This window comes from Pogoniulus pusillus, chromosome 13 (assembly GCF_015220805.1).
Source record: "Pogoniulus pusillus isolate bPogPus1 chromosome 13, bPogPus1.pri, whole genome shotgun sequence".
Classification (NCBI taxonomy): domain Eukaryota; kingdom Metazoa; phylum Chordata; class Aves; order Piciformes; family Lybiidae; genus Pogoniulus; species Pogoniulus pusillus.
In genome coordinates, this window is record NC_087276.1 from 21,865,819 (window position 1) to 21,892,840 (window position 27,022).

Below are 27,022 nucleotides of genomic sequence, written 5' to 3' on the forward strand. Positions count from 1 at the left end.
CTGGATGGCATCTCTGCCCTCCAGCCTGTCTGCTGCATCACACAGCTTGGTGTCATCAGCAGACTTGCTGAGGCTGCACTCAACGCCTCTGTCCATGGCACCTGCAAAGATGTTGAACAAGGCTGGTCCCAGGACTGATCTCTGAGGGTCTCCACTTGTCACTGGCCTCCACTTGGACATGGAGCCATTGACAGCCACTCTTTGGGTGCAGCCATCAAGCCAGTTCTTTATCCACCCAGTGCTCCACCCATCAAACCCATGTGTCAAAGGCCTTGCTTAGCTCCAGGTAAATGCCATCAGTTGCTCGCCCCTCATCTATGAACGTTGTGACCTGTTCATAGAAGGCCACCAGGTTGGTCAGGCAGGACTTGCCCTTGGTGAAGCCATGCTGATTGTAGCCAATCACCTCCTCACAGGAGGCATCCTGGAAAGAACAAACAATTCAAAAGGCATTTCTGGGCTATGTTGTCACTTCAGGGACAGCCAGCAGCCCTTGACTCAGGGGCCAGGACTCCAGGAATGTTTGCTCAGAGGAATGCAGCGCTGCTCAGCTGGTGACACATGCCATGATGTGGCAGAACGAGTGTCTCACGACAACAGCCTGGGGTTTCTTGAGGCTTTTTTGTCTGTAGAGCTAGAAGCAGAGCTTCTGTGTTTGAGAGGGACCTGCTGTGATTTTTCACAGGTGAAAAGGCAAGGGACCCCAATTCGGTCATTTAGTGGGACAAAAAAACAAGAGGTGGGAGGTCCTGAGGCTGGAAAATCTCTTTTGGTCTCCTCTCCAAAGAAGCTTTAGTGTTTATTTTAACTCCCAGAGGAACATGGATGCTGAGCCCGTGTCTGCGCTGCTCTCCGTGCTCCTGGAGCACCCTCTCCTGTTTAAGGAGCTGCACTTCTCACCTCTGCGTCCCAACAACATCCGAGCAGCCTTTAGAACACGCAATCAGCCCTCAAAGCAAGCACAGCAACAGTCATTTCTTCAGCAACCAACCAGGCAGATCGATGACCAGCTCCAGTTTCACCTCAACCCACTCCAACGGCCTGAGCTGCCACATGCTCGGACAGCAAATGTGTGAATCACCACCTGTGGCACTCGCACAAGGAAGGTTTCTGGCTGTGCTCTTCACATTCTGACACTCACAGAGCCCATTTGTGGTACTGCTCTAAAGGGTGCAATGTTCTCTTTTCCACAGTTTCAAGTACGTTGTTGCTCAATGGGGTTTTGTTCCAGCTGCAGCCATTCTACACAGGCTACCAGATGCCTGCTTTATAACATCACATCAAGAAACGCAGGTCCACACCCAGGAAAAATCCCAGAATCTCAGCATGGTAGGGTTGGAAAGGACCTCTGAAGGAAGCTCACCCAGCCTAACCCCCCTGCTGAAGCAGAGGCAGCCACAGCAGCTTGCCCAGGATCACGATGCCCAGATGGGTTTGGAATCCTCCCAGAGAAGGGCACTCCACAACCTCTCTCAGCAGCTCGCTTCAGGGCTCCAGCACCCTCACAAGATAGGAATTTCTCCTCCTGTTCAAATGGAACCTCCTGGGTTCCTTTGTGCCCATTGCCCCGTGTCCTGTCACTGGGCACCACTGAAAAGGGTCTGGCCTCATCCTCATGTCCCACATCCTTTAGAATCATAGAATCAAACAGGTTGGAAGAGACCTCCAAGCTCATCCAGTCCAACCTAGCACCCAGCCCTATCCAGTCAACCAGACCATGGCACTAAGTGCCTCATCCAGGCTTTGCTTGACCACCTCCAGGGATAGTGACTCCACTACCTCCCTGGGCAGCCCATTCCAATGCCAATCACTCTCTCTGCCAACAACTTCCTCCCAACATCCAACCTAGACCTCCCCTAGCACAACCTGAGACTGTGTCCCCTTGTTCTGTTGCTGGTTGTCTGGCAGAAGAGACCCCATGTAAAGCACCACCCCCCACCCTCTGCTGCTGGTGGCTCACCACATTGCCCACCACACGTTGTGGCCCAAACCCCTTGTCTAAAGGACAGCCAATGCTGGGCTGCCTCTCAGCCCTTGCATGAGTGCAGGGCAGCACTCAGGGATGCTGGGAATGGGCCAGGTGGTCCTTGGTTTCCCTGCTGCCACAGGGTGGGTAGGAACGGGCCTGTGGTGCCCATTTCCCCATGGCCAGAGGCGTCAGGTCGGAGGCCTGTGGTCCCCCATGTAGCCACGACCGGGGCCTCCAGTCCCTCAGGGGCAGGCACAGCACCAGCTGCAGTGGCTCAGCACCACTCGGCCTCTCCCGGGCCCTGCTCCTCCGCCGTCAGGGCCGGAGCTGCCGAACGCCACCCGCGGGCTACCGCAGCTCCCAGAGCCGTGACTCTCTGTGGTGAGAAGCCTGAGAGAGCCTGGCTAGAGCGCGACGGCGCGGGGCGGCGCTCTGCGATTCTTACTCTATGCTCCGGAGCTGGAGGACGCCGGGTGACGTCACACAGTGGCGCTCTACCGGTCGCAAGTGGTAATTAGTGGAGCGAGGCGACGCTCTAGGTCACGCTACTCCATGGTCGGGCTAAGCCGGCGCTGCGAGGGCGGGTATCTATGGTAGGCAGCTGGGCGGCGAGCGGCAGGCCGGGCCAGGCGGCGCTCTAGGCCGTCTCTCTATGGCGCTGGCTGTTGCTAGGCGGTGCGGGGCCTAGGCCGCGGCGGGTCGGCGCCGCCATGGCCGCCATGGCCTCCGGCGCGGCGGCGGGTCCGGCGGACGGGCCGTGCGTGCTGTGCTGCGGGGAGCTGGAGGTGGTGGCGCTGGGCCGCTGCGATCACCCCATCTGCTACCGCTGCTCGGTGCGGATGCGGGCCCTGTGCGGCGTGCGGTACTGCGCCGTGTGCCGAGAGGAGCTGGGCCAGGTGAGGCCGGAACCGTCCTTCCACCCGCTTCGTCGCGCCCCCGCCGCCCGGGGCCGGGGCCCGGCAGCGCCCCGCGGGGCAGGGCTCGGGCTGGGGCTGCTGCGGGGAGCGGGGCCGTGGGGCAGGGGGAGGGCTGGGGCTGGGGCGGGACAGGGGTCGGAGCGACTGTGAGATGTGCGGAGCGGGGCTGGGGCGGGGAGCGTCCCGCAGCCGGCAGCTTCCCGAGCTCCTCTGCCGTCTGCCTCGCTCCCGGGGGCTTGGCTGCCGTTCGCAGGGCACGGAGGCGTGGCGGGCACAAAATGGGATAAAACTGGGATTTAAAGGGAGTATTTTGGGGGTTTGGGTTTGTTTTTTTTCCTTCTCAGTCAGCAGGGCTCGCCCTCCGGAGTCGGTGTGACGTGTCTGGCATGACTCGGTCATCCTGCCCAATTCCTGACTTTGTTTTAAGCTGGCGGTGGGGGAAGAACAGATTTTGGCTTCTTTCAGGGCTTGCTCATGCCCGGCTCGTGTTCCTCTTAGCCTGAGCCGTCTCCTGGGCGTGGGCTTCAAAAGTCATTTCCCCCCAGACGGAGTTTTTCTGCTCCATTTCTGTGCACCTCGTGCCCGGCCGAAACCAATAGCGAAAGGAGCTGCTGTAGTTGTTGTTGGGAAGCTGTGGCTGGGCTGGGAAGAGGGAAGTGGGGTTGTTTAGTCTGGAGAAGAAGAGGCTGAAGGGAGACCTCGTTGCTCTCTACAACTACCTGAAAGGTGGGAGTTGGTCTTTACTCTAGGATCAGGTGATAGAACAAGCAGAAACAACCTGAAATTGTTCCAGGGAAGGTTTAGGTTGGAGATCAGGAACAATTTCTTTGCTGCAAGAGCAGTCAGGCATTGGAACAGGCTGCCCAGGCAGGTGGTGGAGTCCCCATCCCCGGAGGTGTTCAAGAAACCTGTGGCCGTGGCCCTTGAGGATATGGCTTAATTCCATGGTGGTGTTAGTTTGACAGTTGGCCTCCATCTCAGAGATCTTTTCCTACCCAAGCGATTCTGTGAGTCCAGCCATGAAACTTAGCTTCTCAATTCTTCTCAAACATGTCAGGGGAGGGGGCTCTCCCCTGGACAAAAAGAGAGGCCCACCCCCAGCTAAACCATGCCAGTTGCTCTTTGTGTTGTTCAGATAGCTGGAGAGATTGAAGGTCTTAAGCTGCCTGCTGAAGATCCTCAGACTTTGTGGCAGCCAGTGTGGAGTTTTAGATGGAACTTCTTGGCACATGAGCACCTTTGTGAGCAGAAGGAAGCCCTGTGAGAGCAACTTTCTCTCTGATCGTCCTCTGAGGAGCTGCTGCTCTGTTTCTCCCTTAGGAAGAAGCAAGCTGTGAGGTTGCTTTTCAGTCCTTCAACCTGCTTGTCTTCAGGCCATGGGTGGACCATTAATCAGGAGTGCTCTTCAGTTTTGTAGTCTTGTTACACTATGGGGCCTGAACTTTGGCTCATTTTACCATTTTCTTCTTAGGTGACTGTTAAAAATGATCCTTCTGTTACAGCCACCCAAGAGGTCACTTGTAATGGCTCTGCTCTTCCCCTCCAGTACTGTTCTGTCTGGAAAAAAAGATCCTGAGGAGCATATATCCCCTCAAAATTGCAATTGAATGAACTGGATGTTTGTGTAGGACCTAAAATTGGGTCCCTTAGTTAGCAGAGTGTGTGGAATTAGCAGAGCCAGGTACAGCACTGCTAGGTCTCAGCTGGTGCCCTGCAGAGTAGTGCAGATGAAGTGGTGAGTGTTGGAGCAAAGGAAGTAAAACTATCATGTAAATCTCACTCTAGGTGAGTGGCAGCACAGGGCAGGAGGGAGGAGAAAGCAGGATCTACTTGTTATGGTAATAGTGCTGTCTGTGATGGGTAGTGATGGCAGGGCAGAAGAGAAGGATTCCTTCCTTCTTGACCTGGAAACTCAGCCTGATGAGGATCAGGCTGGGAGGATCTGTCAGTTTTTGTGGTGCATGTGTGTGTGCAATTGTTCTTGGGCCTGCTGGAGGAAAACGAGCAGGGGATTGTGCTGCATCCAGCTCTGAAGCCTTAAATACAGAAAGGACATGGACCTGATGGAGCAGATCCTGAGGAGGGCCATGAAAATGATCATGCAGTGAGGGCAGGCTGAGGGAGCTGGGGGTGTTCAGCCTGGAGAAGGCTCCAGGGAGACCTCAGAGCAGCCTGCCAGTACCTGAAGGGGACTCCAAGAAGGCTGCAGAGGGACTGTTTGCAAAGGCCTGCAGGGACAGGATGAGGGCAATGGTTTGGAATGAGAGCAGAGCAGATTTAGATTGTATGTGAGGAACAAGTTCTGCACCATGAGGGTGCTGGACCACTGCAACAGGTTGCCCAAGGAGGTGGTTGAGGCCCCATCCCTGGAGCTGTTCAAGGTGAGTCTGAACAAGGCTCTGAGCAACCTTTTCTAGTGGAGGATGTCCCTGGTGCTGCAGCAGGGTCAAAATAGGTGACCTTTGGAGGTCCCTTTCAACCCAACCCTTTCTCTGAAATTGCTGGACTCTGCTAAAAAGATAATTCTCTCCATTCCCTGTTCCAGGGAGGCAGAGTTGCTTATTACTTAAAAGCCAGGGCAAATTGTTTCATTTTCTGTTCTCCTCTCCCCAGTAACAAGTGACAGGGCAACAGGAAAGAGCCTCAGTTTGCACCAGGGAAGTTTTAGACAGACTCTAGAATAAAACTTCTTCACTGAAAGGATTCTCAAAGACTGGAATAGCCTTCCCAGGGAAGTGGTTGACTCCTCATCCCTGGAGGTGTTTAGAAGTTGCAGAATGTGGTGCTGAGGGCCATGGTTTAGCACCAGCCTTGGCAGAGTTAGAGAATGGTTGGACTGGATGATCTGAAAGGTTTCTCTCAAGTTAACTCAACCCTTGTGAAGTGTTTGAGAAGCCTTTTAGTGAAAACATTTCTGATACCCAATCTTAAACCTGTCCTGGTGCAACTTGAGGCCATTTCTTCTTCTTGTCTTCTCCTGGTAGTAAAAGAAAGACAAAAGAGAGGTTTCCTGGTCAGACTCTGGGTACTGTCATCTCACACTCACAGACAGAGTTTCTGTGTGACCTCTGACCAGGAGACAGGAGGGAGCTGAGCACAGGGCTCCTGACAGGCATTTGCAGCATGAGGGGTGGAACTGGCTGAAGATCTTTACTCCTAGCCTGGCTGAGGTAGCAAAACATCCTGTGAGAGAGTTTCCTAATCTGTTTCAAAATCCAAAGACCAGCCCTGTCCAACCCACTGTCATTCCAGCTGGAAACTGATAGGGAGCAGTCACCTTGGCTTGGCAGGCAGCTGTGGGGGCAGTAACTGGGGGTGGTGACAAGCAACTGGGGCTGACACAATGCTCTGCAAACTTCAGGCTATGATGAGTTCCCTCTCAAGTAGAATTTGTGCCAAGGAGTTTATGGAGCAGTCAGGAGGAGAAAGACTTGGGGATGACAAACTCCCCATGAGCCAGCAATGGTCACTGGCAGCCCAGAGGCCAACATGTGCTGGGCTGCATCCAAAGCTGGACAGGGAGGGGATTGTGTCCTTCTGCTCTGCAGTGCTGAGACCTCACCTGCAGCAATGCAGCCAGTTCTGGGGACCTCAGCACAAGAAGGACATGGAACTAACTGTTGAAGAGGGTCCAGAGGAGACGACAAGACCTCTCCTATGGGGACATGCTGAAAGAGTTGGAGCTGTTCAGCCTGCAGAAGAGAAGACTCCAGGGAGGCCTTAGAGCAGCCTTCCAGTACCTGAACTCCAGTACAGGAGAGCTGGGGGGGGACTTTTGACAAGAGCTGGAAGTGACAGAACGAGAGGCAATGGCTTTGAGCTGGAAGAGAGGAAATTGAGACTGGAGATTAGGAGGAAATTCTTCACAGTGAGGGTGGAGAGGCACTGGAACAGGTTGCCCAGGGAGGTTGTGGATGCCCCCTCCCTGGAGGTGTTGAAGGCCAGGTTAGATGAGGCCTTGAGCAGCTTGGCTGTAGTGGAAGATGTCACTGGTTGATCTTTCAGGTGCCTTCCAACCCAGCCCATTCTGGGACTCTGAGGATGTGTGAATCCCAAGGACTGTGCAGGCTCAGCATGCTCACAGTGATTCTCCTGTTGCCTGCAGGTTGTCTTTGGCCGCAAGCTCACCTCCTTCTCAAGCATAGCACTTAGCCAGCTGCAGCATGAGAAGAAATATGACATTTATTTTATGGATGGAGATGTTTATGCACTGTACAGGTAAGCCCTGGAGTCCTGTCTCTAACCTGTCTCTAAAGCAGCACGTTCTTATCAGCCTGACGTGGCAGGAAGTGCACAGAGTGGTTTCGTTTCCAGGGAACTGAGTGGCTGCCCTGTGTTAGTCACCTTAACAGGTGGCTGTGGCAGGAGGAGAGCCTGGAGCAGAGTGGTTGGAGTGGACACTCAGTGCCACAGCCAGCAAAGAGGTTAGCTTCTCACAGCTGAAGTGGTAAATCATAGAATCATTCACATCAAATGCATTGATGTGTAACACAGAAGCTTTGCCCTAGGTGTTTTTTGCTTTAGAAACAGCAAACTTGCAGTGAGGCTTCTCATGCCTTGCCTGGCTGCTGTGCAAACTCAGAGGCTGAATTGCTGTCATAATTGTGTTTGTTGCTGTGCTGCAGCAGGATTCATCAAAACCAATTGTCCCAAACGTTGGGTGAAAGGAAGAGCAGCCCTCTCTGCCTACAGACAACTCCAAAATGAAAGAGGGAAAGAGAGTGAAGTAGAAAAATGGTGCAGAGTGAAAACTCTAGCATCAGCATCATGTTCTGAAAACAGTTGTCATAATGTGCTTAATTAGTGGAATCCCAGACTGATTTGGGTGGGAAGGGTCCTGTCAAAGTTATCTAATCCAACCCTCTGCAGCCAACAGGGATGTGTGCTGCTAGAGTAGGTTGATCAGAGCCCAGAGCAGCCTGACCTGGGTAGCCTCAGGGATGGGGCATCTCCCACCTCTCTGGGCACCCTGGGCCAGGGTCTCATCACCCTCTTCCTTCTCTGCAATCTGAATCTCCCTCTTTCAGTTCAAGCCATCACCCCTTGTCCTGTCCCAAAAGGCATTGCTCAGAAGTTTGTCCCCAGCTTTCTGGTCAGCTCCTTGAAACACTGAAATGCCACCAGAAGGTCTCCTGAAGCCTTCTTTTCTCCAGACTGAACAAACCCAGCACTCTCAGCCTGGTCTCACAGCAGGCTCTCATCAGAGCTGTGGCCTCCTCCAGACCAGTTGGGAAGTTTTAAGAAAAATAAAAGCAATTAAAAGGAAAGGAGTGAAAAAAGATGAGCCCATGCAGGCACTGGTACCTTTTTCATGCAGAATGGTGCCCAGGGACAGGACAAGTGGCAACAGGCACAAATTGGGAATCAGGAGGTTCCATCTGAACAGGAGGAGAAACTTGTTTGTTGCAAAGGCGCTGGAGTCCTGGAGCAGGCTGCCCAGAGAGGTTGTGGAGTCTCCTTGTCTGGAGAGCTTCCAAACCCAACTGGATTGTGGGCAAGCTGCTGTGGATGCCTCTGCAGGGTTGGACTGGATGATCTCCAGAGGTCCCTTCTAATCCCCACTTCACCATCCTGCCCAGGTCTGCGTGGCAGCACAGCTTGGCAGGTTGTCAGCCACTCCTCCCATTTTGGTCTCACCAGCTATAACCATTGCCACAGCTCTTTATCTCTCCCTGCTGTCTTGTTCAGCTTCTGTCAGTAGAAAGTGGAATGAAATGGGCTGTGGAAGCTGTAGTTAAAATCTCCAGTAAGCAAGGGGTTTGCTGCCTGAACCTGTTGGCAGTCCACTCTAAAGCTTGTCCCTCCTGCCACCAAAGGAACTTTTGGGTTTCAGTTAAAGCATCTGGTTGGTGAGAGAGAATGAAATCACTTCAGAGATTCTTTCTTGTCCCCTAGGAAGCTGCTGCAGCATGAATGCTCTTTGTGTCCAGACCTGAAGCCATTCAACACCTTTGCAGATCTGGAGCAGCACATGAGGAAGCAGCATGAACTCTTTTGTTGCAAACTCTGTGTTAAACACCTCAAGGTGAGAGAATTCCATATTTGAATGTGTGGGAAATGGGGCTGCTGCTTTCTGTGGCCTACAGGAGTCCTTGGAGAGGTGGGAAGAAGAAGGAGGGTGAAGAGCACTGATTTATTCTCCAAGTTTCCCCTCTCTGTCTGCAGGAACTGATTAATGAAGAAGGCCTGGAGGTTCTCAGTGAATTATATGTCTAATTTAACCAAATCAGATTAAAACCCCTCTGATGTCAGCTCCTCTGCCACAGGGGATACCAAACCTACCTGTCTGGTGGAAGGTTATCTGAGTCCCAGGCAGACTTTGTTACAACTGTAACCACAGAGATTTGATACTTATTAAGATTCATACTCACAATGTCCTCAAAAGCTCAAACTGTAACAGAAAGGACTGCTTGGTGCCTGTTCAGAGAGCAGAATGCACTACAGGGTGGTGCATTTCTTTCTCAGATCAATGTCACATTTCCACTTGGATCCTGGACAGGATGAGAGTCCATCTTGCTGGTTAAATAAGAGATAATTATATCTCATTATTTGTTCAAGCACATTTCCTGTGTCTTCCTCACTTGACTAGAAGATGAAACTCCCTCTTGCCCGTGCTCAAGGTCCACTCTGTTTGCTCTAGACACCTAGAACCTGACCAGGGGCTGTTTGAAAATGTATATTACAGTGTGCTAAAGGAAAAACAGTTCATGGAAGATGAGTTACCTGGCAGGATGACTTCTCTGCACTGGGGAGGCCACAGCTGCAGTACTGGGGCCAGTTCTGGGGACTCCAGTTCAGGAAAGACAGGAAACTACAGGAGAGAGTCCAGTGGAGGCTACAGAGAGGCTGAGGGGCCTGGAGCAGCTCTGTGAGGAGCAAAGGTTGAGAGCCCTGGGGCTGATGAGCCTGGAGAAAAGCAGCCCCAAAGGGGATCTGATCAATGCTCAACAAGAGCTGAAGGATGGGGAACAAGAGGATGTGGCCAGACTCTTAGAGTGGTGCCTAGTGACAGGACAAGAGGCAATGGGCACAAACGAACCCAGGAGGTTCCACATGAACAGAAGAAAATTCTGTGGCTGGAGCTCTGGAGCAGGCTGCCCAGAGAGTTTGTGGAGTTTCCTTGTCTGGAGATCTTTCAAACCCAGCTGGACATTGTGACTCTGTGCAAGCTGCTGTGGGTGCCCTGCTTTAGCAGGGGGGTTGGACTGGATGATGTCCAGAGGTCCCTTCCAATCCCCACCACGTTGGGATTGTTTGATAAAGGGTATTCTGTTCCCAAAGCTGTGTTGATCTTTTCATCATCCTCAGAACCCTTCTTACCACAACAACTATTCCCTGCCAATTTTTAGGTGTCAGTTGCCAGATTGCATCATTTTAAAGCAAACCTTCCAGTTACAAACTCTGCCACAACCTAGCTTGTTCCAGAAGCATGCATCCGTGGCACTCTGGGACGTGGTTCAATGACTGTGGTGGGGTTGGGTTGATGGTTGGACTTGATGATCTCAGAGGCCTTTTCCAACCCAAACAACTGTATGACAATTGTAAAACAGTTTGATTTAGGTTCTTCTTTTCCCAGGGTGTGCTGGTTTGAGGCTGATGGGAATATTTTAATGAGAGAAATTAGATCATTGGTTGTGAAAAGAAAAGAATGATGATGTCTATATCATTCTTTGTTTTGCTGAGAGGGATAAAAAGCTAAAATGTAAATAATCTTCCTCAGTCTGGTCTGTGTTGCTGAATGTAATCATAGAATCATAGAATGAACCAGGTTGGAACAGACCTCCAAGATCATCTGGTCCAACTGCGCTGCTGCCCCTTTTCACTTCTCTCTTGATCTGTGCAGGTTTGGGAGTTTCCTTCCCCCCCCCACCCCAGCACATGGCTGAGAATTCACCAGACTAACTCTGTCAGCTGGAAGCTAAGGAAGCTACATATTTACAGCTTGGCACAATTTATAAGCATATATAGACAATGTGTACAGCTATATACAGTAATAGACAAGTTAAAAGTAACACAGAAATCAAAACCCCTCCTGGACAGCAGATACTGCCTAGAAGGGCTTCCCACCAACCTCCCTCCTTCTTTCCACCCCTTCCCTTATCTCAGAATCCTCCTTACATGCAGGGAGGAGCTGGAAAAGGTCAGCAAAGGGTTAGAAGAAGATTGATTAATTTGAGTTATGCAGGTTCAGACAGAGATAGTAAAGCAGGCCACAGCCAGGCAGAGACTGACTATCTTTGTTATGCTTTCTTGGGTTTATATTCCTAAGCAAAACCAGTGGGTAATGTAGACATCACTGCTCTTTTCTTTTCACAGCCAAAGATCTGATTTCTCTCAGGACAATATTCCAATTAGCCTCAAACCAGCACAATATCTCTCCTATGATTCTGTAATATCTCTTCTATGATTTTCTAATATCTCTCCTGTGATTCTGTAATATCTCTTCTATGATTTTCTAACATCTCTCCTGTGATTCTCTAATATATCTTCTATGATTCTGTAATATCTCTCCTGTGGCCCTCTAACATCTCTCCTGTGGCCCTCTAATATCTCTCCTGTGATTATGTGTTGACTGGACAGGGCTAGGTTGGACTGGATGAGCTTGGAGGTCTCTTCCAACCTGGTTGATTCTATGAGAGTGGTGAGAGGCTGGCAGGGGTTGCCCAGGGAGGTGGTTGAGGCCCCATGGCTGGAGGTGTGTAAGGCCAGGCTGGATGAGGCTGTGGCCAGCCTGCTCTAGGCTAGGGTGTCCCTGGCCATGGCAGGGGGGTTGGAGCTAGCTGATCCTTGTGGTCCCTTCCAACCCTGACTGGTTCTATGACTCTGTGACTTACTCTGGCACGTTTTAAACAGTGTGTGTGTGGGGGGGGAGCAGTTCCTAACCCAGGTCACAAAGCTTAACAGCGACTCCTCTCTTCACCTACGAGCGAAAGTGGTACTTCACCTACTGCCTCTTCCCCCTCCTCAGATCTTCACCTACGAGCGGAAGTGGTATTCCCGGAAGGAGCTGGCCCGGCACCGCATCCACGGGGACCCGGACGACACCTCCCACCGGGGCCACCCCCTCTGCAAGTTCTGCGACGAGCGCTACCTGGACAACGACGAGCTGCTGAAACACCTCCGCAGGGATCACTACTTCTGCCACTTCTGTGACTCTGACGGCGCTCAGGAGTACTACAGGTTTGTGCAAGCAGCTGCTGCCTTCTCCTGGAGCTTCTTCACCTTTGCGTTTGGATTTGCTTCCGAGTTTTGGGGAAGGCAGTTGTGGAGGACAGAAGGCAGGTTGGCTGCACTCTCTTTTTGTTGCTTAAATAATCAGTTCTTTAGGGGAACAGACTGCCCAGGGAGGGGGTGGATGCTGCCTCCCTGCAGGTGTTCAAAGCCTTCAGCAACTGCTCCTTGCCCCCTGAGCCAGGGGGGTTGGAACCTGATGATCTTTGAGATCCCTTCCAATGCAACCCTTTCAAGGATTCTCTGAAGCATGTTGACTCATTCAGGTTTTTAGAGTTTTCTTCATGTTTTTAAAGCTTTCTTCATTGATATCAAGCATTAAAAGTTATATTTTCATAGAATCACAGAATCATTTTGCTTGGAAGAGACCTTTAAGATCATCAAGTCCAACTGTTCAGTTGAGTTCATCAAGTCCAAACAAGACCATCGTGTCCAACTGCTAACTTTGCAGCATGATGTCTGTAGCTGTGTGCTGTGTTAACTCCATTGCTCCAGAGTTCACATGCAAGGCAGAGAGGAGTAGATTTTCCTTTATGAACTATGTTGTTCCCTGCAACCTTCCCATTTTCTACAACTCCCTGAAAGGAGGTTGGAGCCAGGTGGAACTTGGTCTCTTCTACCAAGAAACAAGACTAGAGGAAGTGGTCTCAGGGTTGTCCCAAGCAAGGTTTAGGTTGGACATGAGGAACAATTTCTTCCCCAAAAGGTTTGTTAAGGCCTGGCCCAGGTTGCCCAGGGCAGTAGTGTGGTGCCCGTTCCTGGAGGGGTTTCAGAGAGCCATGGCAATGTAGTGCTGCGGGACAAGATTTAGTTGTGACCTGGCAGTGCTGGGTTAATGCTTGGACTTGATGATCTTAAAGGGCTTTCCCAGCCTAAATGATTCTGTGATTCTCTAGGCCTTGAATGCAGCTGCATGTGGAGAGAAGGTTAAATTTAGCAGGTTTAGTGTCACAGAGTGGCTTGAGTTGGAGGGAACCTTAAAGATACCCTGTTCCAACACCTCCCACGAAGCAGGTTACTCAAGGCCTCATCCAACCTGGTCTTAAACACTTCTGGGGATAAGACATCCACAAACTCCCTGGGCAACCTGCTCTGTTGTCTCACCACCCTTATACCAAAGAACTTCTTCCTTATGTCCAACCTAAATCTCTCCTGCTCTAGTTTAGGTTTAATTGCTTAGGTTTAATTTAGCAGCTGGGATCAGGCATTAAGCTCTGTGTTAGAATCACAGAATTGTTTTGATTGGAAAAGACCTTTAAGACCATCAAGTGCAACCATTATCTAACTCTACCAAGTCTGGTGCTAAACCCTGTTCCTCTGCACCACATCAGTGTTGATTGTATGTGGAAAGCTTGCCTAGGGATGTCTTCACTTTGACTGGTATGAGTAGCCATGTGATGTTGGTGAAAAACACCTTGGGAAGGTCAGAGAGTTGTTTGGTTTGGAAAAGCCCTCTAAGACCAAGTCTCAACCATCATCCCAGCACCACCATGGCTGTTAAACCATGTCATCAAGGGCCGTGGCCATGTATTTCTGGAACACCTCCAGGGATGGTGCAAGACTCAATGATCTTAAAGGTCTTTTCCAACCCTAAAGGATTCTATGATTTGTTTTATTTCCCAAACCACCTGAGGACATTGCCCTCAGTGCCAGCATCAATTCTTTTCTGGCATAGGTGATCCTGCTCTGGCAGGGAGGTTGGTCTGATGATCTTTCAAGGTCCTTCCAGCCCCTGCCATTCTGTGTTTGGTTTTCTCCATGTCAGCTGTGCAGGATTTGTTGTTACAACCACTCTTGAGCAGCTTTACTTCACAGGGTGCAGAGCTACACTGAATCACAGAATCAGTGAATTGTTTGGGCTGGAAAAGATCTCCAAGGTGGAGTCCAACTGTCAAATACCTGAAGGGACATTGTAGCCAGGTGGGGTTGGGCTCTTCTGCCAGGCAAGCAGCAACAGAAGAAGGGGACACAGTCTCAAGTTGTGCTGGGGGAGGTCTAGGCTGGATGTTAGGAGGAAGTTGTTGGCAGAAAAAGTGATTGGCATTGGAATGGGCTGCCCAGGGAGGTGGTGGAGGCACCATCCATGGAGGTCTTCAAGCAAAGCCTGGATGAGGCACTTAGTGCCATGGTCTGGTTGATTGGATAGGGCTGGGGAATAGGTTGGACTGGCTGATCTTGGAGGTCTCTTCCAACCTGCTTGATTCTGTGATGCTATGATTCTATGAATTAAGATCACCATGGCCTTTAACCCACGTCCCCAAGTGCCACAGCCAACATATGTTCTGAACACCACCAGGGATGGTGCCTCCACCACCTCCCTGGGCAGCCTCTTCCGATGCCTTCGCCGCAAGAGCAGACAAGAAGTTGCTCCTGGGGCGCAGCCTAAGCTTCCCGTGTCCGACTTTGCGGTGCAGCTCTTCTCTGTTTGCAGTGACTACGAGTACCTTCGGGAGCACTTCCGTGAGAAGCACTTCCTGTGCGAGGAGGGTCGCTGCAGCACGGAGCAGTTCACCCACGCCTTCCGCACCGAGATCGACTACAAGGCTCACAAAACCGCCTGCCACAGCAAGAGCCGCGCCGAGGCGCGCCAGAACCGCCACATCGACCTGCAGTTCAGCTACGCTCCCAGGCACCAGCGCAGGCCCGACGGTGAGGCTGCCCTCAGCTGGCCGCAGGCAGCTTCAGGCCTGCTCCTTTCAGAGTCGTACAACGGTTGAGGTTGGAAGGGATCTCAAAGATCATCCAGCTCCAACCTCCTGCCATAGGCAGGGACACCTCCCGTTAGACTAGGTCGCTCAAGTTCTCGTCTGACCTGGTCTTGAACACCTCCAGGGAGATTGTGGATCACAGAATGTGATCTATAGGGAGGTTGTGGGGCACAGAATCACAGAATGTGATCTATAGGGAGGTTGTGGGGCACAGAATCACAGAATGTGATCTATAGGGAGGTTGTGGGGCACAGAATCACAGAATGTGATCTATAGGGAGGTTGTGGGGCACAGAATCACAGAATGTGATCTATATGTGATCTATAGATCACATTCTGTGATTCTGTGCCCCACAACCTCCCTAGGCAACCTGTGCCAGTGTTTCATCACCCTCACTGGAAAGAACTTCTTAACATCCAGTTTCAGTCTCCCCTCTGCCAGTTTAAACCCATTCCTCCTCATCCTGTCATTACAAGACCTTGTCAGTAGTCCCTCCCCAGCCTTCCTGTAGTCCCCCTTCAGATACTGGAAGGCCACTCCAAGATCTTCTCGAAGCCTTCTCTTCTCCAAGCTGCAGAGCCCCACCTCTCATAGCCTGTCCTCATAGCAGAGCTGCTGCAGCTCTCTGAGCATCTTGGTGGTCTCCTCTGGACTGGCTCCAACAGTTCCATGTCCTTCTTGTGCTGGGGGCATCATGAAATGGTCAAAATCCTGGTGTGGATCCTGAAAACTTCCAGCAGAGGAACATCCAGCTGATACAATCAGAGAATGGGTTGGGTTGGAAGGGAGCTCCAGAGGGCACCTAGTCCAACCTACTCTGCCATAAGCAGGGGCATCCTCAGCTAGATCAGGCTGCCCAGAGCCCTGTTGAGCCTCACCTTGAATATCTGCAGGGATGGGGCTTCTACTTCCATCAAAGAGTTTCTTAAGAGTGAAGAAACTGTTCTTCTCCAAGTTCCACAAGTTCAAAACTTATTCTGGGCAGTTCAGGCAGGTGAGTGGGCAAAAGGCTTTGGGTAGAACCAGATGTTTAAGGTCCCTTTCAAACCAATCCATTATTCTGTGAATTTGAGATTCTCAAAACCTTCCTCCTTGGGAGAATCATGGAATAGTAGGGGTTGAAAGGGACCTCCAGAGATCATGGAATCCAAACCCTGTGCTAAATCAGGATCACCCACAGCAAGTCACACAGGAACACATCCAGATGGGTCTCGAAAGTCTCTAGGAGAAGGAAACTCCACAGCCTCTCTGGGCAGCCTGCTCCAGGCCTCCAGCACCCTCACAACAAAGAAGTTTCTCCTTCTGTTCAAATGGAACCTCCTGCATTCCAGTTTGTGTCCATTGCCACTTGTACTGTCACTGGGCACCACTGAACAGCATCTGGCCCCATCCTCTTGTCTTCCACCCTTCAGCTCTTGCTGAGCACTGATCAGATCCCCTTTGGGGCTGCTCTTCTCCAGGCTCAACAGCCTCAGGGCTCTCAGCTTTTCTTTCTCACAGAGATGCTCCAGGCCCTTCAGCATCTTCATAGCCTCCACTGGACTCTGTCCAGTAGTTCCCTGTTTCTCTTGAACTGGAGAGCCCAGAACCTGACCAAGTACTCCAGCTGTGGCATCACTAGAGTAGAATAGAGGTGGGGTGGAACCTCAGTGTCCCCAAATCCAGACAGATTTGTTTGCAGAAGTTTATTTTCCCTTTTCTCAGCACAGGCTGATGGCAGGATTAGACAAATAACTGTGAGTGCTGACCTATCCCTCCTGTTCAGGTGTTATAGGTGGAGAAGACTATGAAGAAGTGGACAGGTACAACAGGCAGGGGAGGTCAAGCAGGCTGGGTGGCCGAGGGAGTCAGCAGAACAGAAGAGGCAGCTGGAGGTACAAGAGGTGAGTGGCACAAGGTTCTGTGGATTTTTATTGCTGCTTAGTGTTGGGGGTTTTATTCCCAATTAATGCTTTGGTGGAGCAGGGGGAAGGAAGTGGGTGCAAACTTTGGAAGCTTTTGTAGTAAAAACCTAGCAGAGAGCAGAATTAACTTTGAGGCCAAGCCTGTGTGGTGTCTACATGCTGGGCAGGAGTTCAGTTACTCTGTGTGAAGAAGTTTCAGCTCTCTGGTGGTGACACAGGATGCAGAAGTCGTTGCCTTCAACTTGTGGATTAAATACTCAGAATCCTAAATTAATGTCAGGATTTTTTAATGCTTAGCTTCCTAAATAGGGACACAGAATCCTAGAATGGTTTGGGTTGGAACCCAAAGATAATCAGTTCCAACCCTTCTTACCACAGGTGGGGGCACTTCCCACTAGACCAGGTTGCTCAGGTGGAAGGTGTCCTTGGCATGCAATTCCAATGTCAATGTGATTCCAGCCATGGAATCCCACAGTGGTTTGGGTGGAAAAGGACTTTTAAAGCTCATCTGGTGCAAGCTCCTTGCAGTGAGCAGGGACATCTGCAATGAGGAGGTGCCCAGATCTCCTGGACATCAGCCATGGGTACCCTCAGCTCCTACAGCCCTTCCTGGGTTTCAGGGGAAGCAGCTTTTGAGCAGTGTTGAGGGTGTTGTGCAGAAGCAACTCCAGTATGCTGCATGTGCATGAGGCTAGAGCAGGTTGCTCAAAGCCTCATCCACCCTGGCCTTGAACACCTCTGGGGAGGGGCCATCCACAGCCTCTCTGGGCAGCCTGTTCCAGTGGCTCACTACCCTTTCTGTAAAGGATTTCTTCCTAATCTCCAGTCTAAATCTGCCCTCTTCAACTCAAATCCATTCCCTCTCAGACTGTTCTGAAGTGAGTGATGAGTGCTTGCAGGTTGAATGGACTTCTTGGTGTGGGTAATCATGAAGTTCCTCTTCTAAGGACCATGCTTCTCATTGAACTAACAGATCTCTGTGTGGCCAGACTGAGTGCTTTGGAAAAAGAAGAGGGTTAAGTATTGAAATGAAACTGCATTTCCACCTCTCTTCATCCGCACAAGACCTGAATGTTTTTGTTTTGTTTGGGTTTTCTTTTCCATGCCACACATCTCTTTGCCTTCCTTTTTCTTGCTGGATGATGAACTGGTTCATCACTGGTGGGAAAAAGTCCATCTTGAAACACTTTCCTGTGTTGGTGTTGCATGTAGGTGGTGCATGTGTTGAGAGCTCATGCCAAACCATGCTTCAGAGGATGACTGTGGCCTACAGGTGTGATCCCATGTGTTTGGAAACAAACAGGAGAGCCAGGTGTCCCCATGCATCCTTGCTGCAGTCTCTTCCAGTTCACCCCCAGTTTCTTCTGGCCTGGATTGTTAGTAGCACACCTAGAACTTGCACAGCCAGTGGGTGAATGTTGCCTGTCCCACCACCAGGGTGGTGGTTTGGTTTGGTGGGCTTGGTGTAGCCTTCTCAGCAGGTGGCAGCACTGGATCGGGGATGGTCATCGGAGCTGGCGCTGGAGAGGTGAGAGTTGGAGTGAGACAGAGTCACTCCTTGATCCGTGCTGTTTGACCAAGGGAACGTGTCCTGTCCTGCAGGGAGGAGGAAGACAGGGATGTGGCAGCAGCAGTCAGGGCATCAGTAGCAGCCAAACGGCAAGAGGAGAAGAAACGGGTGGAGGACAAAGAGGACAGCAGCAGCCGAGGCAAAAAGGAGGAGCTGAGGGATTCCGAGGTGCTCAGCTCCAAGCGTGTGCCAAAGCCTTCAAATGATGCTGCAGGTGAGTGCTGAACAAGGTCTGCAGCTGCAGGGAGATGGTGTGGTGGGTCTGGGGGTCAGCCTGGGCAAAGTGGTGCTCTTGAAAGCTGATGGACATGGATGGAGCTGTGGAGAGTTAACTCTGCCATGGACTGGCAGAGAAATCGGAGAGCTGCAGAGTGGTTTGGGCTGGAAAAGACCTTTAAGATCGAGCAGAAGTAAAGAGATTGGGGGCAGTGGGGGCAGTGAGACCTGGGCCTCAGGAAGGTGCCCTCAGTGGGGACCTCAGGCAGGTGCCTTGCCAAAGTGCTTGCCAGCCAGTGTTTTGCTCAGGAGTATCCTGCATTTGCTGTATGCTCCAGCCAGTGCAGGCTGACAAGATGGTAAGTGAGGGAAATGGTGTTGTATGGATTTAAAGTGTCCTTTTGGAGTGTCACAGCTGACATCAGCTGCTGAAAATAGGACTTGTTAACAGTGCTGTCATCTTCATTGATGGCTCCTGCTCTGGAGTGAACAGGGTTTAACTGTAAACATCTCTTTGCTCTTTTTGTCACTCCTCCAAAAGAAGCAGCTGCCAATGGTGCTTTAAGCCAAGATGACTTCCCAGCCATTGGTTCAGCACTGGGATCTCTACAAGGGTAAGTTGAGGGAGGGCTGCAGTGATGAGAGAGCAGATTGAGAGGCTCGCTGAGGTTCTCCATCTCTGGAGAAAAGAATTTTACAGATCATTTAAACTCCCCTGCCCTGTGGCCCACTTCTGCCTCAAGCTGCTCCTGTGCTGGTCACCTGCATGAAGGGTGTCAGTTGTTGCTTCAGGTCAGGGCTTGATCTTCTGAGGGGTCAGTGTCAGGGAAATTTTCTATATAGAATCACAGAATGGTTTTGGTTGGAAAAGTCCTTTAAGATCATCAGCTTCAACCATTAACCTGGCACTGCCAGGGCACCATTCAACTATGGCCCTCAGCACCACAACTGCATAGCTTTGAAACCTCTCCAGAGATGGGGACTCCACCACAACTCTGGGCAGCCTGGGATGGGCCTTTACAAGCCTTTTGGGGAAGAAATTGTTCCTCACATCCAACCTGAACTTCATCTGGTGCAAGTTGAAGCCATTTCCTTGTATTCTATCATGTGTTCCTTGGGAGAAAATACCAACTCCCACCTAGCTTCAGCCTCCTGTCAGGGAGTTGTAGAGGGCCAGAAGGTCTCCCCTCAGCCTCTGAGGGACCAGGCTGAACAGCCCCAGGTCCCTCAGCTGCTTCTCACCAGCCCTGTTCTCCAGAACCTTCCCCAGCTTTGTTGCCCTTCTTTGGACCTGCTCTGGCCCCTCAGTGTCCTTTTGGAGTGAGGGGCTGCAAACTGCTCCCAGTATGCCAGGTGTGATACCCTCCATTGCAGCCATTTTTACCTCGATGGCTGATCCTGAAGGAGCCTTATGCTGTGGGTTCTCCTGAAGCATTGTGGTCAGAATGATGCCTTTGGACAGTGTGGCAGCTCGAATGCACCCTGGTGTAGAGCTCTGGTGAGGTGTGCTGAGACAGTTCTGCTCACACAGCAAAGCTGATGTGACTTTTTGAGGAGTCCCATCCCAGACACAGTTTACAAGCCCAAGTGCCTCTTCCCCATGTTAACAGATCATCATCCATCATCTTTGCAGAATGGCTTGAGTTGGAAAGGACCTTCTCTAGGTCATCTGGTTCCACCCTCCTTGCCCACAGGGACACCTCCCACTAGCCCAGATTGCTCAAGGCCTCATCTAACCTGGTCTTAAACACACCCAGGTGGGGCAGCTGTGCCACCCTAAGTGACAGTGTGAGGACTGGGGCAGGGAGCTCATCCTGCCTGTGCAGCAGTGGTGTAACTGGTTGTGTTTTCCCTTCCTCACAGCTCTGCCCAGCTCTCAGCAGTTAAGCTTAAGGAAGAAGATTTCCCAAGCTTGTCATCTTCTGCAGCACCCACCACCATCTCTTCTGGGATCTCTTTGACCTACACAGCCACTGCAAAGAAAACTGCTTTCCAAGAAGAGGATTTCCCAGCCTTGGTGTCCAAAATAAGGCCCAACAATAAAACAGTCCCCAGCATCACATCTGCCTGGAACAATGGTTCCAGTAAAAACGTGGTCAAAGCCATTAGCACCCCCTGCATCAACCAGCCAGCCAAAAAACCATCCCTGAACACCTCTAAGGGGAGCAAGAAGAGCAGTAAGCTCTCCCAGTCCGATGAGGAAGATGGTGGTAGTGGCTTGACCACCCAAGAGATCAGAAACACGCCAACCATGTTCGATGTTTCATCCTTGCTGGCAGCTTCTACCTCACAAACTTTTACCAAGGTGAGCAAGAAGAAGAAGATGGTGGAGAAGCAGAGGCCATCGTCCCCACACCCCTCCCAGGAGACATCAGTTGCCAGGTCATCGGCCGAAAAGCTGCCCGAGGCAGAGCGGCCACCGAGCGCCTCCTCCTCGGCTCTTCACGCCTCTGACAGACCCACAGCCCTCATGAATGGCCACCTGGAGAAGTCATTGAGCATCTGCAGTACCCCCAAAGAGCCTCCTGGCCTTAAAAAGCCCACAGTGACTAACAAGTGCCCTTTACCTCAGGAAGACTTCCCAGCTCTTGGGAGCTCAGGGTCCACTCGGATGCCCCCACCACCAGGTAAGCACCGTGGGCCAGCTTTGTGTGGAGGTGGCTTGGAGAAATGTAGCCTGAGGGTGAGGTGTATCGACCCCTTCTGGCTCTGAGGAGCAGCTCTGCCACCTAGGTTAGGCTTTGAGGTTTGAAATGGCAGTCTGTGTGACATGGATGGGCTCACAAGAGTTGAGGCTGTTCAGCATGGAGAAAAGAAGGCTCTGAGAAGACTTTGAAGCAGCCTTTCAATACTTGAAGGGGGCCTACAGGACAGCTGGGGAAGGACTGTTGCAGCAGTAGGGTGAGAGAGAATGGACTGAAGCTGGAGGAATGCAGATTTAGACTGGAGATTAGGAAGAAGCTCTTTCCAGTGAGGGTGGTGAGATACTTGACCAGGTTGTGAATGTTCCCTCCCTGGAGGTATTGAAGGCAATGTTGGCTGGTGCTTTGAGCAACCTGGGCTAGTAGGAGCTATCCCAGTCCAGGGCAGGGGGGTTGGAACTCTATGGCCTTTAAGGTCCTTTCCATCTCAAACCATTCTAGCATTCTGTGAAGTATCCTTTCTGAGTCATGGTTGAAGCAGTGGCAGTGCTGTGATCCCTCTGAAGCTGCAGGTGACTGCTCTCTGGAGGTTGTCCTCAGAGGAGCAGCAGCTCTTTACCTGTCACAGATGACACAGATCTGTGCTCTGAGGCTTTTAGGTTGGTTTGGAATCCAGCAACACAGATTAGCAGGGAAATGAGAATTTGTAAAGTCATAGAGACACAGAATGGCTCAAGTTGGGAGAGACCTCAGAGATCATCTACTCCAACCACCCCACCATGGACTGAACTCAGCTGTTCAAGGCCTCTTCCAACCTGGGCTTAAACACTTCCAGGAAAGACCTTTAAGATCACGAGTCCTTGGTGGCTGTTTTGTGTTGTGCTGCTCTGCAGATACCCTGTGGAGCACCCTGGGACATAGTTATCACTTCTGGAGTCACAGAGTCATAAAAAAGAAGGGGTTGGAAGAGATCTCTGGACAACATGAGGTCCAAACCCACTGCCAAAGCAGTACCACCTGGGGCAAGTCACACAGGAGTGCATCCAGATAGGGCTTGGAAGTCTCCAGAGGAGACTCCACAGCCTCTCTGGGCAGCCTGCTGCAGGACTCCAGCACCATCACACCAAACCCATTTCTCCTCATGTTGAGGTGGAACTTCTTGGTTTGCAGTTTCTGTCTGTTGCCCTTGTCCTGTCAGTGGGCACCATCAAAAAGGGACATCTCTGTTGACTTCAGAAGTGTTTTTCAGGGTGAGTTTGAGCATCTGGGCTTCTTTTTTTTTCTGTTGAGAAAGGAAATTCAGACACTTTGTAGAGTGACATCAGCTGCTGTCAGGTGCTGCTTGAGCTGATTTAGGGCAGCACCTCTCTGATTTGTTTAGGGTTTTCTTCTAGTGTTGCTGTGTCTGCTCTGATGATCATACAATGGTTGAGGTTGGAAGGGACCTTAAAGCTCAACCAGTTCCACCTTCCTCACCATAGGCAGGGTCACCTCCCACTAGAACAGGTTGCTCAAGGCCTTATCCAACCTGGCTTTGAACACCTCCCAGGAGGGAGCATCCACAGTCTCCCTGGGCAACCTGTGCCAGTGTTTCACCATCCTCACTGTAAAGAACTTCTTCCTAATATCTAGTTTAAATCTCTTCTTTTTCCCTGTGAGGACAGGCTGAGGGAGCTGAGGCTCTTGAGCAGGGAGCAGAGGAGCCTGAGGGCTGCCCTCAGTCACGTTGATCAAGATGTGCAGGGCAGTGCCAGAAGGACAGAGCCAGGCTCTGCTCAGGGATGTCCAATGACAGGACAAGGAGCAGTGGGTGCCAGCTGGAGCAGAGGAGGTTCAATAGGAGCATAAGGAAACACTTTGTGAGGGTGACAGGGCCTTGGAGCAGGCTGCCCAGAGAGGCTGTGGAGTCTCCTTCTCTGCAGACACACAGGATGCCTTCCTGTGTGACCTGCTCTAGGTGCTCCTGCTCTGGCAGGCGTTGGACTGGATGATCTTTTGAAGTCCTTCCCAAGGCCTACTGTTCTGTGACCCTGTGTAATCTTAGGTGGTGGTCTGTGGGTGCCACAGATACCTCCTCTAACTTCCTGCCCCCTACCTGCCTTCCTTTCAGGCTTTAACACTGTGGTGCTATTAAAGAGTCCTCCTCCACCTCCAGGACTGTCGGTGCCTGTCAGCAAACCTCCCCCTGGCTTTGCTGTTATCCCATCCACCACTGTCTCTGAACCTCTCACTACATCTTTGAAGGAGTAAGTACAAATGCTTGGAGTTAGAGATACTTTACACATTACACCTTGGTTTTGTCAGCATGAGGTCCAAACAAAACCTCCAAGGGGATTATATTCAACAGGTGCTGCCACACAGACCAGCCACAGAATGGTTCCTCTGGGAGAGACCATGGCTGGTTTGGGCTGGATTCAGGAGAGCTGTGTGAAATAAAGCACAAGTGTTGTGTGGCAGCAGGGCTGAGGAGATGAGAACCTCTCAGAGAGGTAGCTCAGCTTTTGGCTTCTCTAGATTACATTTTTTGGGGAACAATCTGCAGCTTCAACCCATTTCTCTTACCCTTTGCATTGATTCCAAATCCTGGAAGCAAGGTGCTGCACCATTGTCTTCCTTGATGACCTCCAAACACCTTCATTTCTTGATCTTTCCAGGAGCTGTTTTTTGGCCAGGACCCTTCTGGGCTGGAGAGATGAATTTGTGGGCACAGGGCAGGGGTTGTGTAAGCTGAGTACAGACATCTGAATGGATCTTCTGGGTTAGTTTATGGAATAGTCTCTGCTCACAGCCTTTTGGTGTACCTGGCTTAGAGGGTGCCTGGTCAGGACTGCTCAAGTGGCATTTTAAATGCTCTGTCCAGGTAGAGCTGGAGTCTGCAGTGCCACAGGACACATTTCATAGTCTTCTTGCTGCTTGTAGGTGGGAGGAGAGAGAGAGTAGTAGAGAACAGCCACATTCTGTACCTCTTGCAGTGTCTGTGTAGCACGCAGCACACTCACAGTCGCTCTTGGTCTTCCCAAAGCAGGCCAAAATCCTGTCATGGATCCTACTTGATACCTGAAAACTTCCAGCAGAGGAACATCCAACTAATCCAGTCCATCAAAGAGTTTCTTCAGAGTGATGAGTCCAAGTTCAACAAGTTCAAAACTCATTCTGGGCAGTTCAGGCAGGTGAGTGTGCAAGAGGCTTTGGGCAGAGCCAGATGTTTAAGGTCCCTTCCAACCCAGCCCAATCCATGATTCTGTGAAGTTGGGATTCTCAAAACCTTCCTCTCTGGCAGTGGTGGTGGTTGGAAGGGAGCTTCCATGGTCTCCCTGGGCAACCTGTTCCAGTATCTCCCCACCCTCACTGCAAAGAATTTCTTCTTGCTCTCCAGCCTAAATCTGCCCCCCCTGTAGCTTCAATCCACTCAAGCTCTTTCCTTAACCCATTTCTTCCTTCTGCTAACTCTGGATTCTCTTCCACCCCAGGGTCTGATCTCTGCAGCCCAATACTACAAGAGCTGCCGAGAGCTGCTGGGGGAGAACTTCAGGAAGATTTTTAAGGAGCTGCTGGTGCTGCTGCCTGACACAGTTAAACAACAGGAACTGCTTTCTGCTCACAACGACTTCAGAGTCAAAGAAAAACAAAGCTCCAACAAACCCAAAAAGAACAAAAAGAACGTTTGGCAGACGGACTCCAGCAACTCCGACCTCGACTGCTCCATCTGCCCCACCTGTCAGCAAGTGCTGACTCAGCAGGACCTTGTCACCCACAAAGCTTTGCACCTGGAGGATGAGGAGTTCCCCTCCTTACAGGCCATCAGCAGAATCATCAGTTAGCTCTCCCCACGAGCCATGAAGAACGGTGTCAAGTTGATGAACCTGCACTGTTTTGGGCTTGAGGTTTGGTGGTGGTGGTGCTGAGGCTGCCAGCCACAGCGCTGGGCCTGGAGTGGGACATGGAGCTGGGGAATGGTGGTGGGGGGGTGCTGATAGAGAACCCCCTCAGTGCTCTTCATAAATAAAAGGAAACAAAAGAAAAGGGGTGGTGGGACTGTGCAAGTTCATGGGGACAGCCAACACCTTGGAGCTTCCAAAAGGCCTTGGGTAGAATTTAGGCTGAAGTGGTGGGGAAGGGGCAGGCATGGGGGTGGGGGCAGGCTGGGGCCACCTTGCTCCTGTAACACGCAATAGCTGAGAAGATGCTTTCTGATCTGATGGCTGACAGGGGACACACTAAGGGAAATAAAAGATCTGGTTTGGGGATTTCTATCTTGTTTGTGGGGAGTTTGGTTGGGTTGGGTTTGTCTCAGGTGTAGGGGTCAGGGTGTGGTTGGGTTGGGGTTGTCTTAGGTTGGGCTTTTTTGTTGGGTCAGAGGTTTTTTTTTCCTTGGGATTGGGTCTTGGGTTGGGTTTTTTTGTTGAGTCAAAGTTTGGGTTGAGGTTGTCCTGGGTTAAGGTTTTTGATTAGGGTTAGGGTTTTGATTGGGTTGGTTTTTGGTTGAGATTTGGTTGGGGTCTTGGGTTGGGTTTTTTTGTTGGGTTGGGTCTTGGTTTGTTGGGGTTTTTTTTTTGTTGAGTCATAGTTTGGGTAGAGGTTGTCCTGGGTTAGAGTTTGATTAGGGTTAGGGTTTTGATTGGGTTGGTTTTTGGTTGAGGTTTGGTTGGGGTCTTGGGTTGGGTTTTTTTGTTGGGTTGGGTCTTGGTTTGGTTTTTTTTTTGTTGAGTCATGGTTTGGGTAGAGGTTGTCCTGGGTTAAAGTTTTTGGTTGGGGTTAGGTTTTTCATTGGGCTGTTTTTTGGTTGAGATTTGGTTGGGTTGGGGTCTTGGGGTTTTTTGTTGGGTTGGGGTCTTGGGGTTTTTTGTTGGGTCAGAGGTTTTGGTTGGAGTTTTTGGCTGGGTGAGAGGCTTTGGTTGGGTTTTTTGGCTGGGTCAGAGGCTTTGCTGGGGTTTTTGGCTGGGTCAGAGGCTTTGCTGGGGTTTTTGGCTGGGTCAGAGGCTTTGCTGGGGTTTTTGGCTGGGTCAGAGGTTTTGGTTGGGATTGGGTTTTAGTTGGGTCAGGGGTTTTTTGTTGGGTTGGGGTTGGTCTTAGGTTGGGGTTCTTGGTTGGAATTCTGGTGGGTCTTTTTGGGTTGGGGTCTTTTTCAGGGCAGTTGAGGGAAGCTTAAGAACCACTGAAATAACCAGAAGCAAAATTGGCTTCTCTTCTAATATCCTGAGTTCATTTTTGGTAGTGTGAGGAAGATGCCAGCAATCAGGGAAGGGTACAGAGGGGCAGGAGATGCTTCACACTGCTACCAACACTTTAAGAGCTGCAAACACAGCAAGGCCCGGGGCGGGGGGGGGCTGCTCACAGCAAAGAGAATTCCTGGCTGAAAATGGGGGAGTTCATTTTCTTTGAAGAACTGAACTCTGCTGCATGCCCAGGAGATGTGAAACTGCCTCTGAGTTTTTTTCCTGTAACTGTTTTTTCTGTCAACTGGTTTTGTGGCACTGCATGTACAGAGGGAGGCTTTCTCCTGGTTGTAAAGCTCACTTCCCAGTGATTTAATTTCAAGGCTGCCATGGTTCTCATTTCTTGGATGTATTTGCTGGTGGTAGCTCCAAACAACGGCCTGTTGGGACATTAAATGCTGCTGCTCACTGACTGTTTCTCAGCAGTGCTTTTGGGTGCATCTCTTTGTTTAACCAGGCTCATTCTTTGGGATGGATGCTTTCCACCTCACGTGTGACTGGTGTGAAGCAGCTTCCCTTCTGCTGCTTGAGCTCTCTGAAGTCATAGAATCATAGAATGGTTTGGGTTGGAAGGGACCTCCAAAGTCCATCCAGTCCAATCTCCTGCAGTCAGCAGGGACATCTTCCACTAGATCAGGTTGTTCAGAGC

At 51.0% G+C, this 27,022-nt stretch overlaps 1 protein-coding gene across 5 annotated transcripts; it reads left to right on the forward strand.

Annotated features, from left to right (window-relative positions):
- The first annotated feature begins 2,580 nt into the window (after positions 1-2,580).
- On the forward strand, positions 2,581-26,785 carry ZNF598 (zinc finger protein 598, E3 ubiquitin ligase). Of its 5 annotated transcripts, none has more exons than XM_064153492.1 (13): positions 2,581-2,865; positions 6,992-7,104; positions 8,782-8,911; positions 11,855-12,066; positions 14,549-14,766; positions 16,591-16,708; positions 17,703-17,744; positions 18,332-18,513; positions 19,057-19,129; positions 20,379-21,142; positions 23,268-23,403; positions 24,183-24,327; positions 24,628-26,785. In XM_064153492.1, the coding sequence occupies exons 1-13, from the start codon at positions 2,680-2,682 to the stop codon at positions 24,976-24,978; spliced, it is 2,670 nt and encodes an 889-aa protein (XP_064009562.1). In that variant the 5' UTR covers positions 2,581-2,679; the 3' UTR covers positions 24,979-26,785. The 5 variants fall into 5 exon arrangements, with proteins under 5 accessions (XP_064009562.1, XP_064009560.1, XP_064009561.1 ...); XM_064153490.1 differs by having other exon boundaries at positions 2,583-2,865; positions 24,180-24,327; XM_064153491.1 differs by having other exon boundaries at positions 2,583-2,865; positions 19,060-19,129; positions 24,180-24,327.
- The last annotated feature ends 237 nt before the right edge of the window (positions 26,786-27,022 follow it).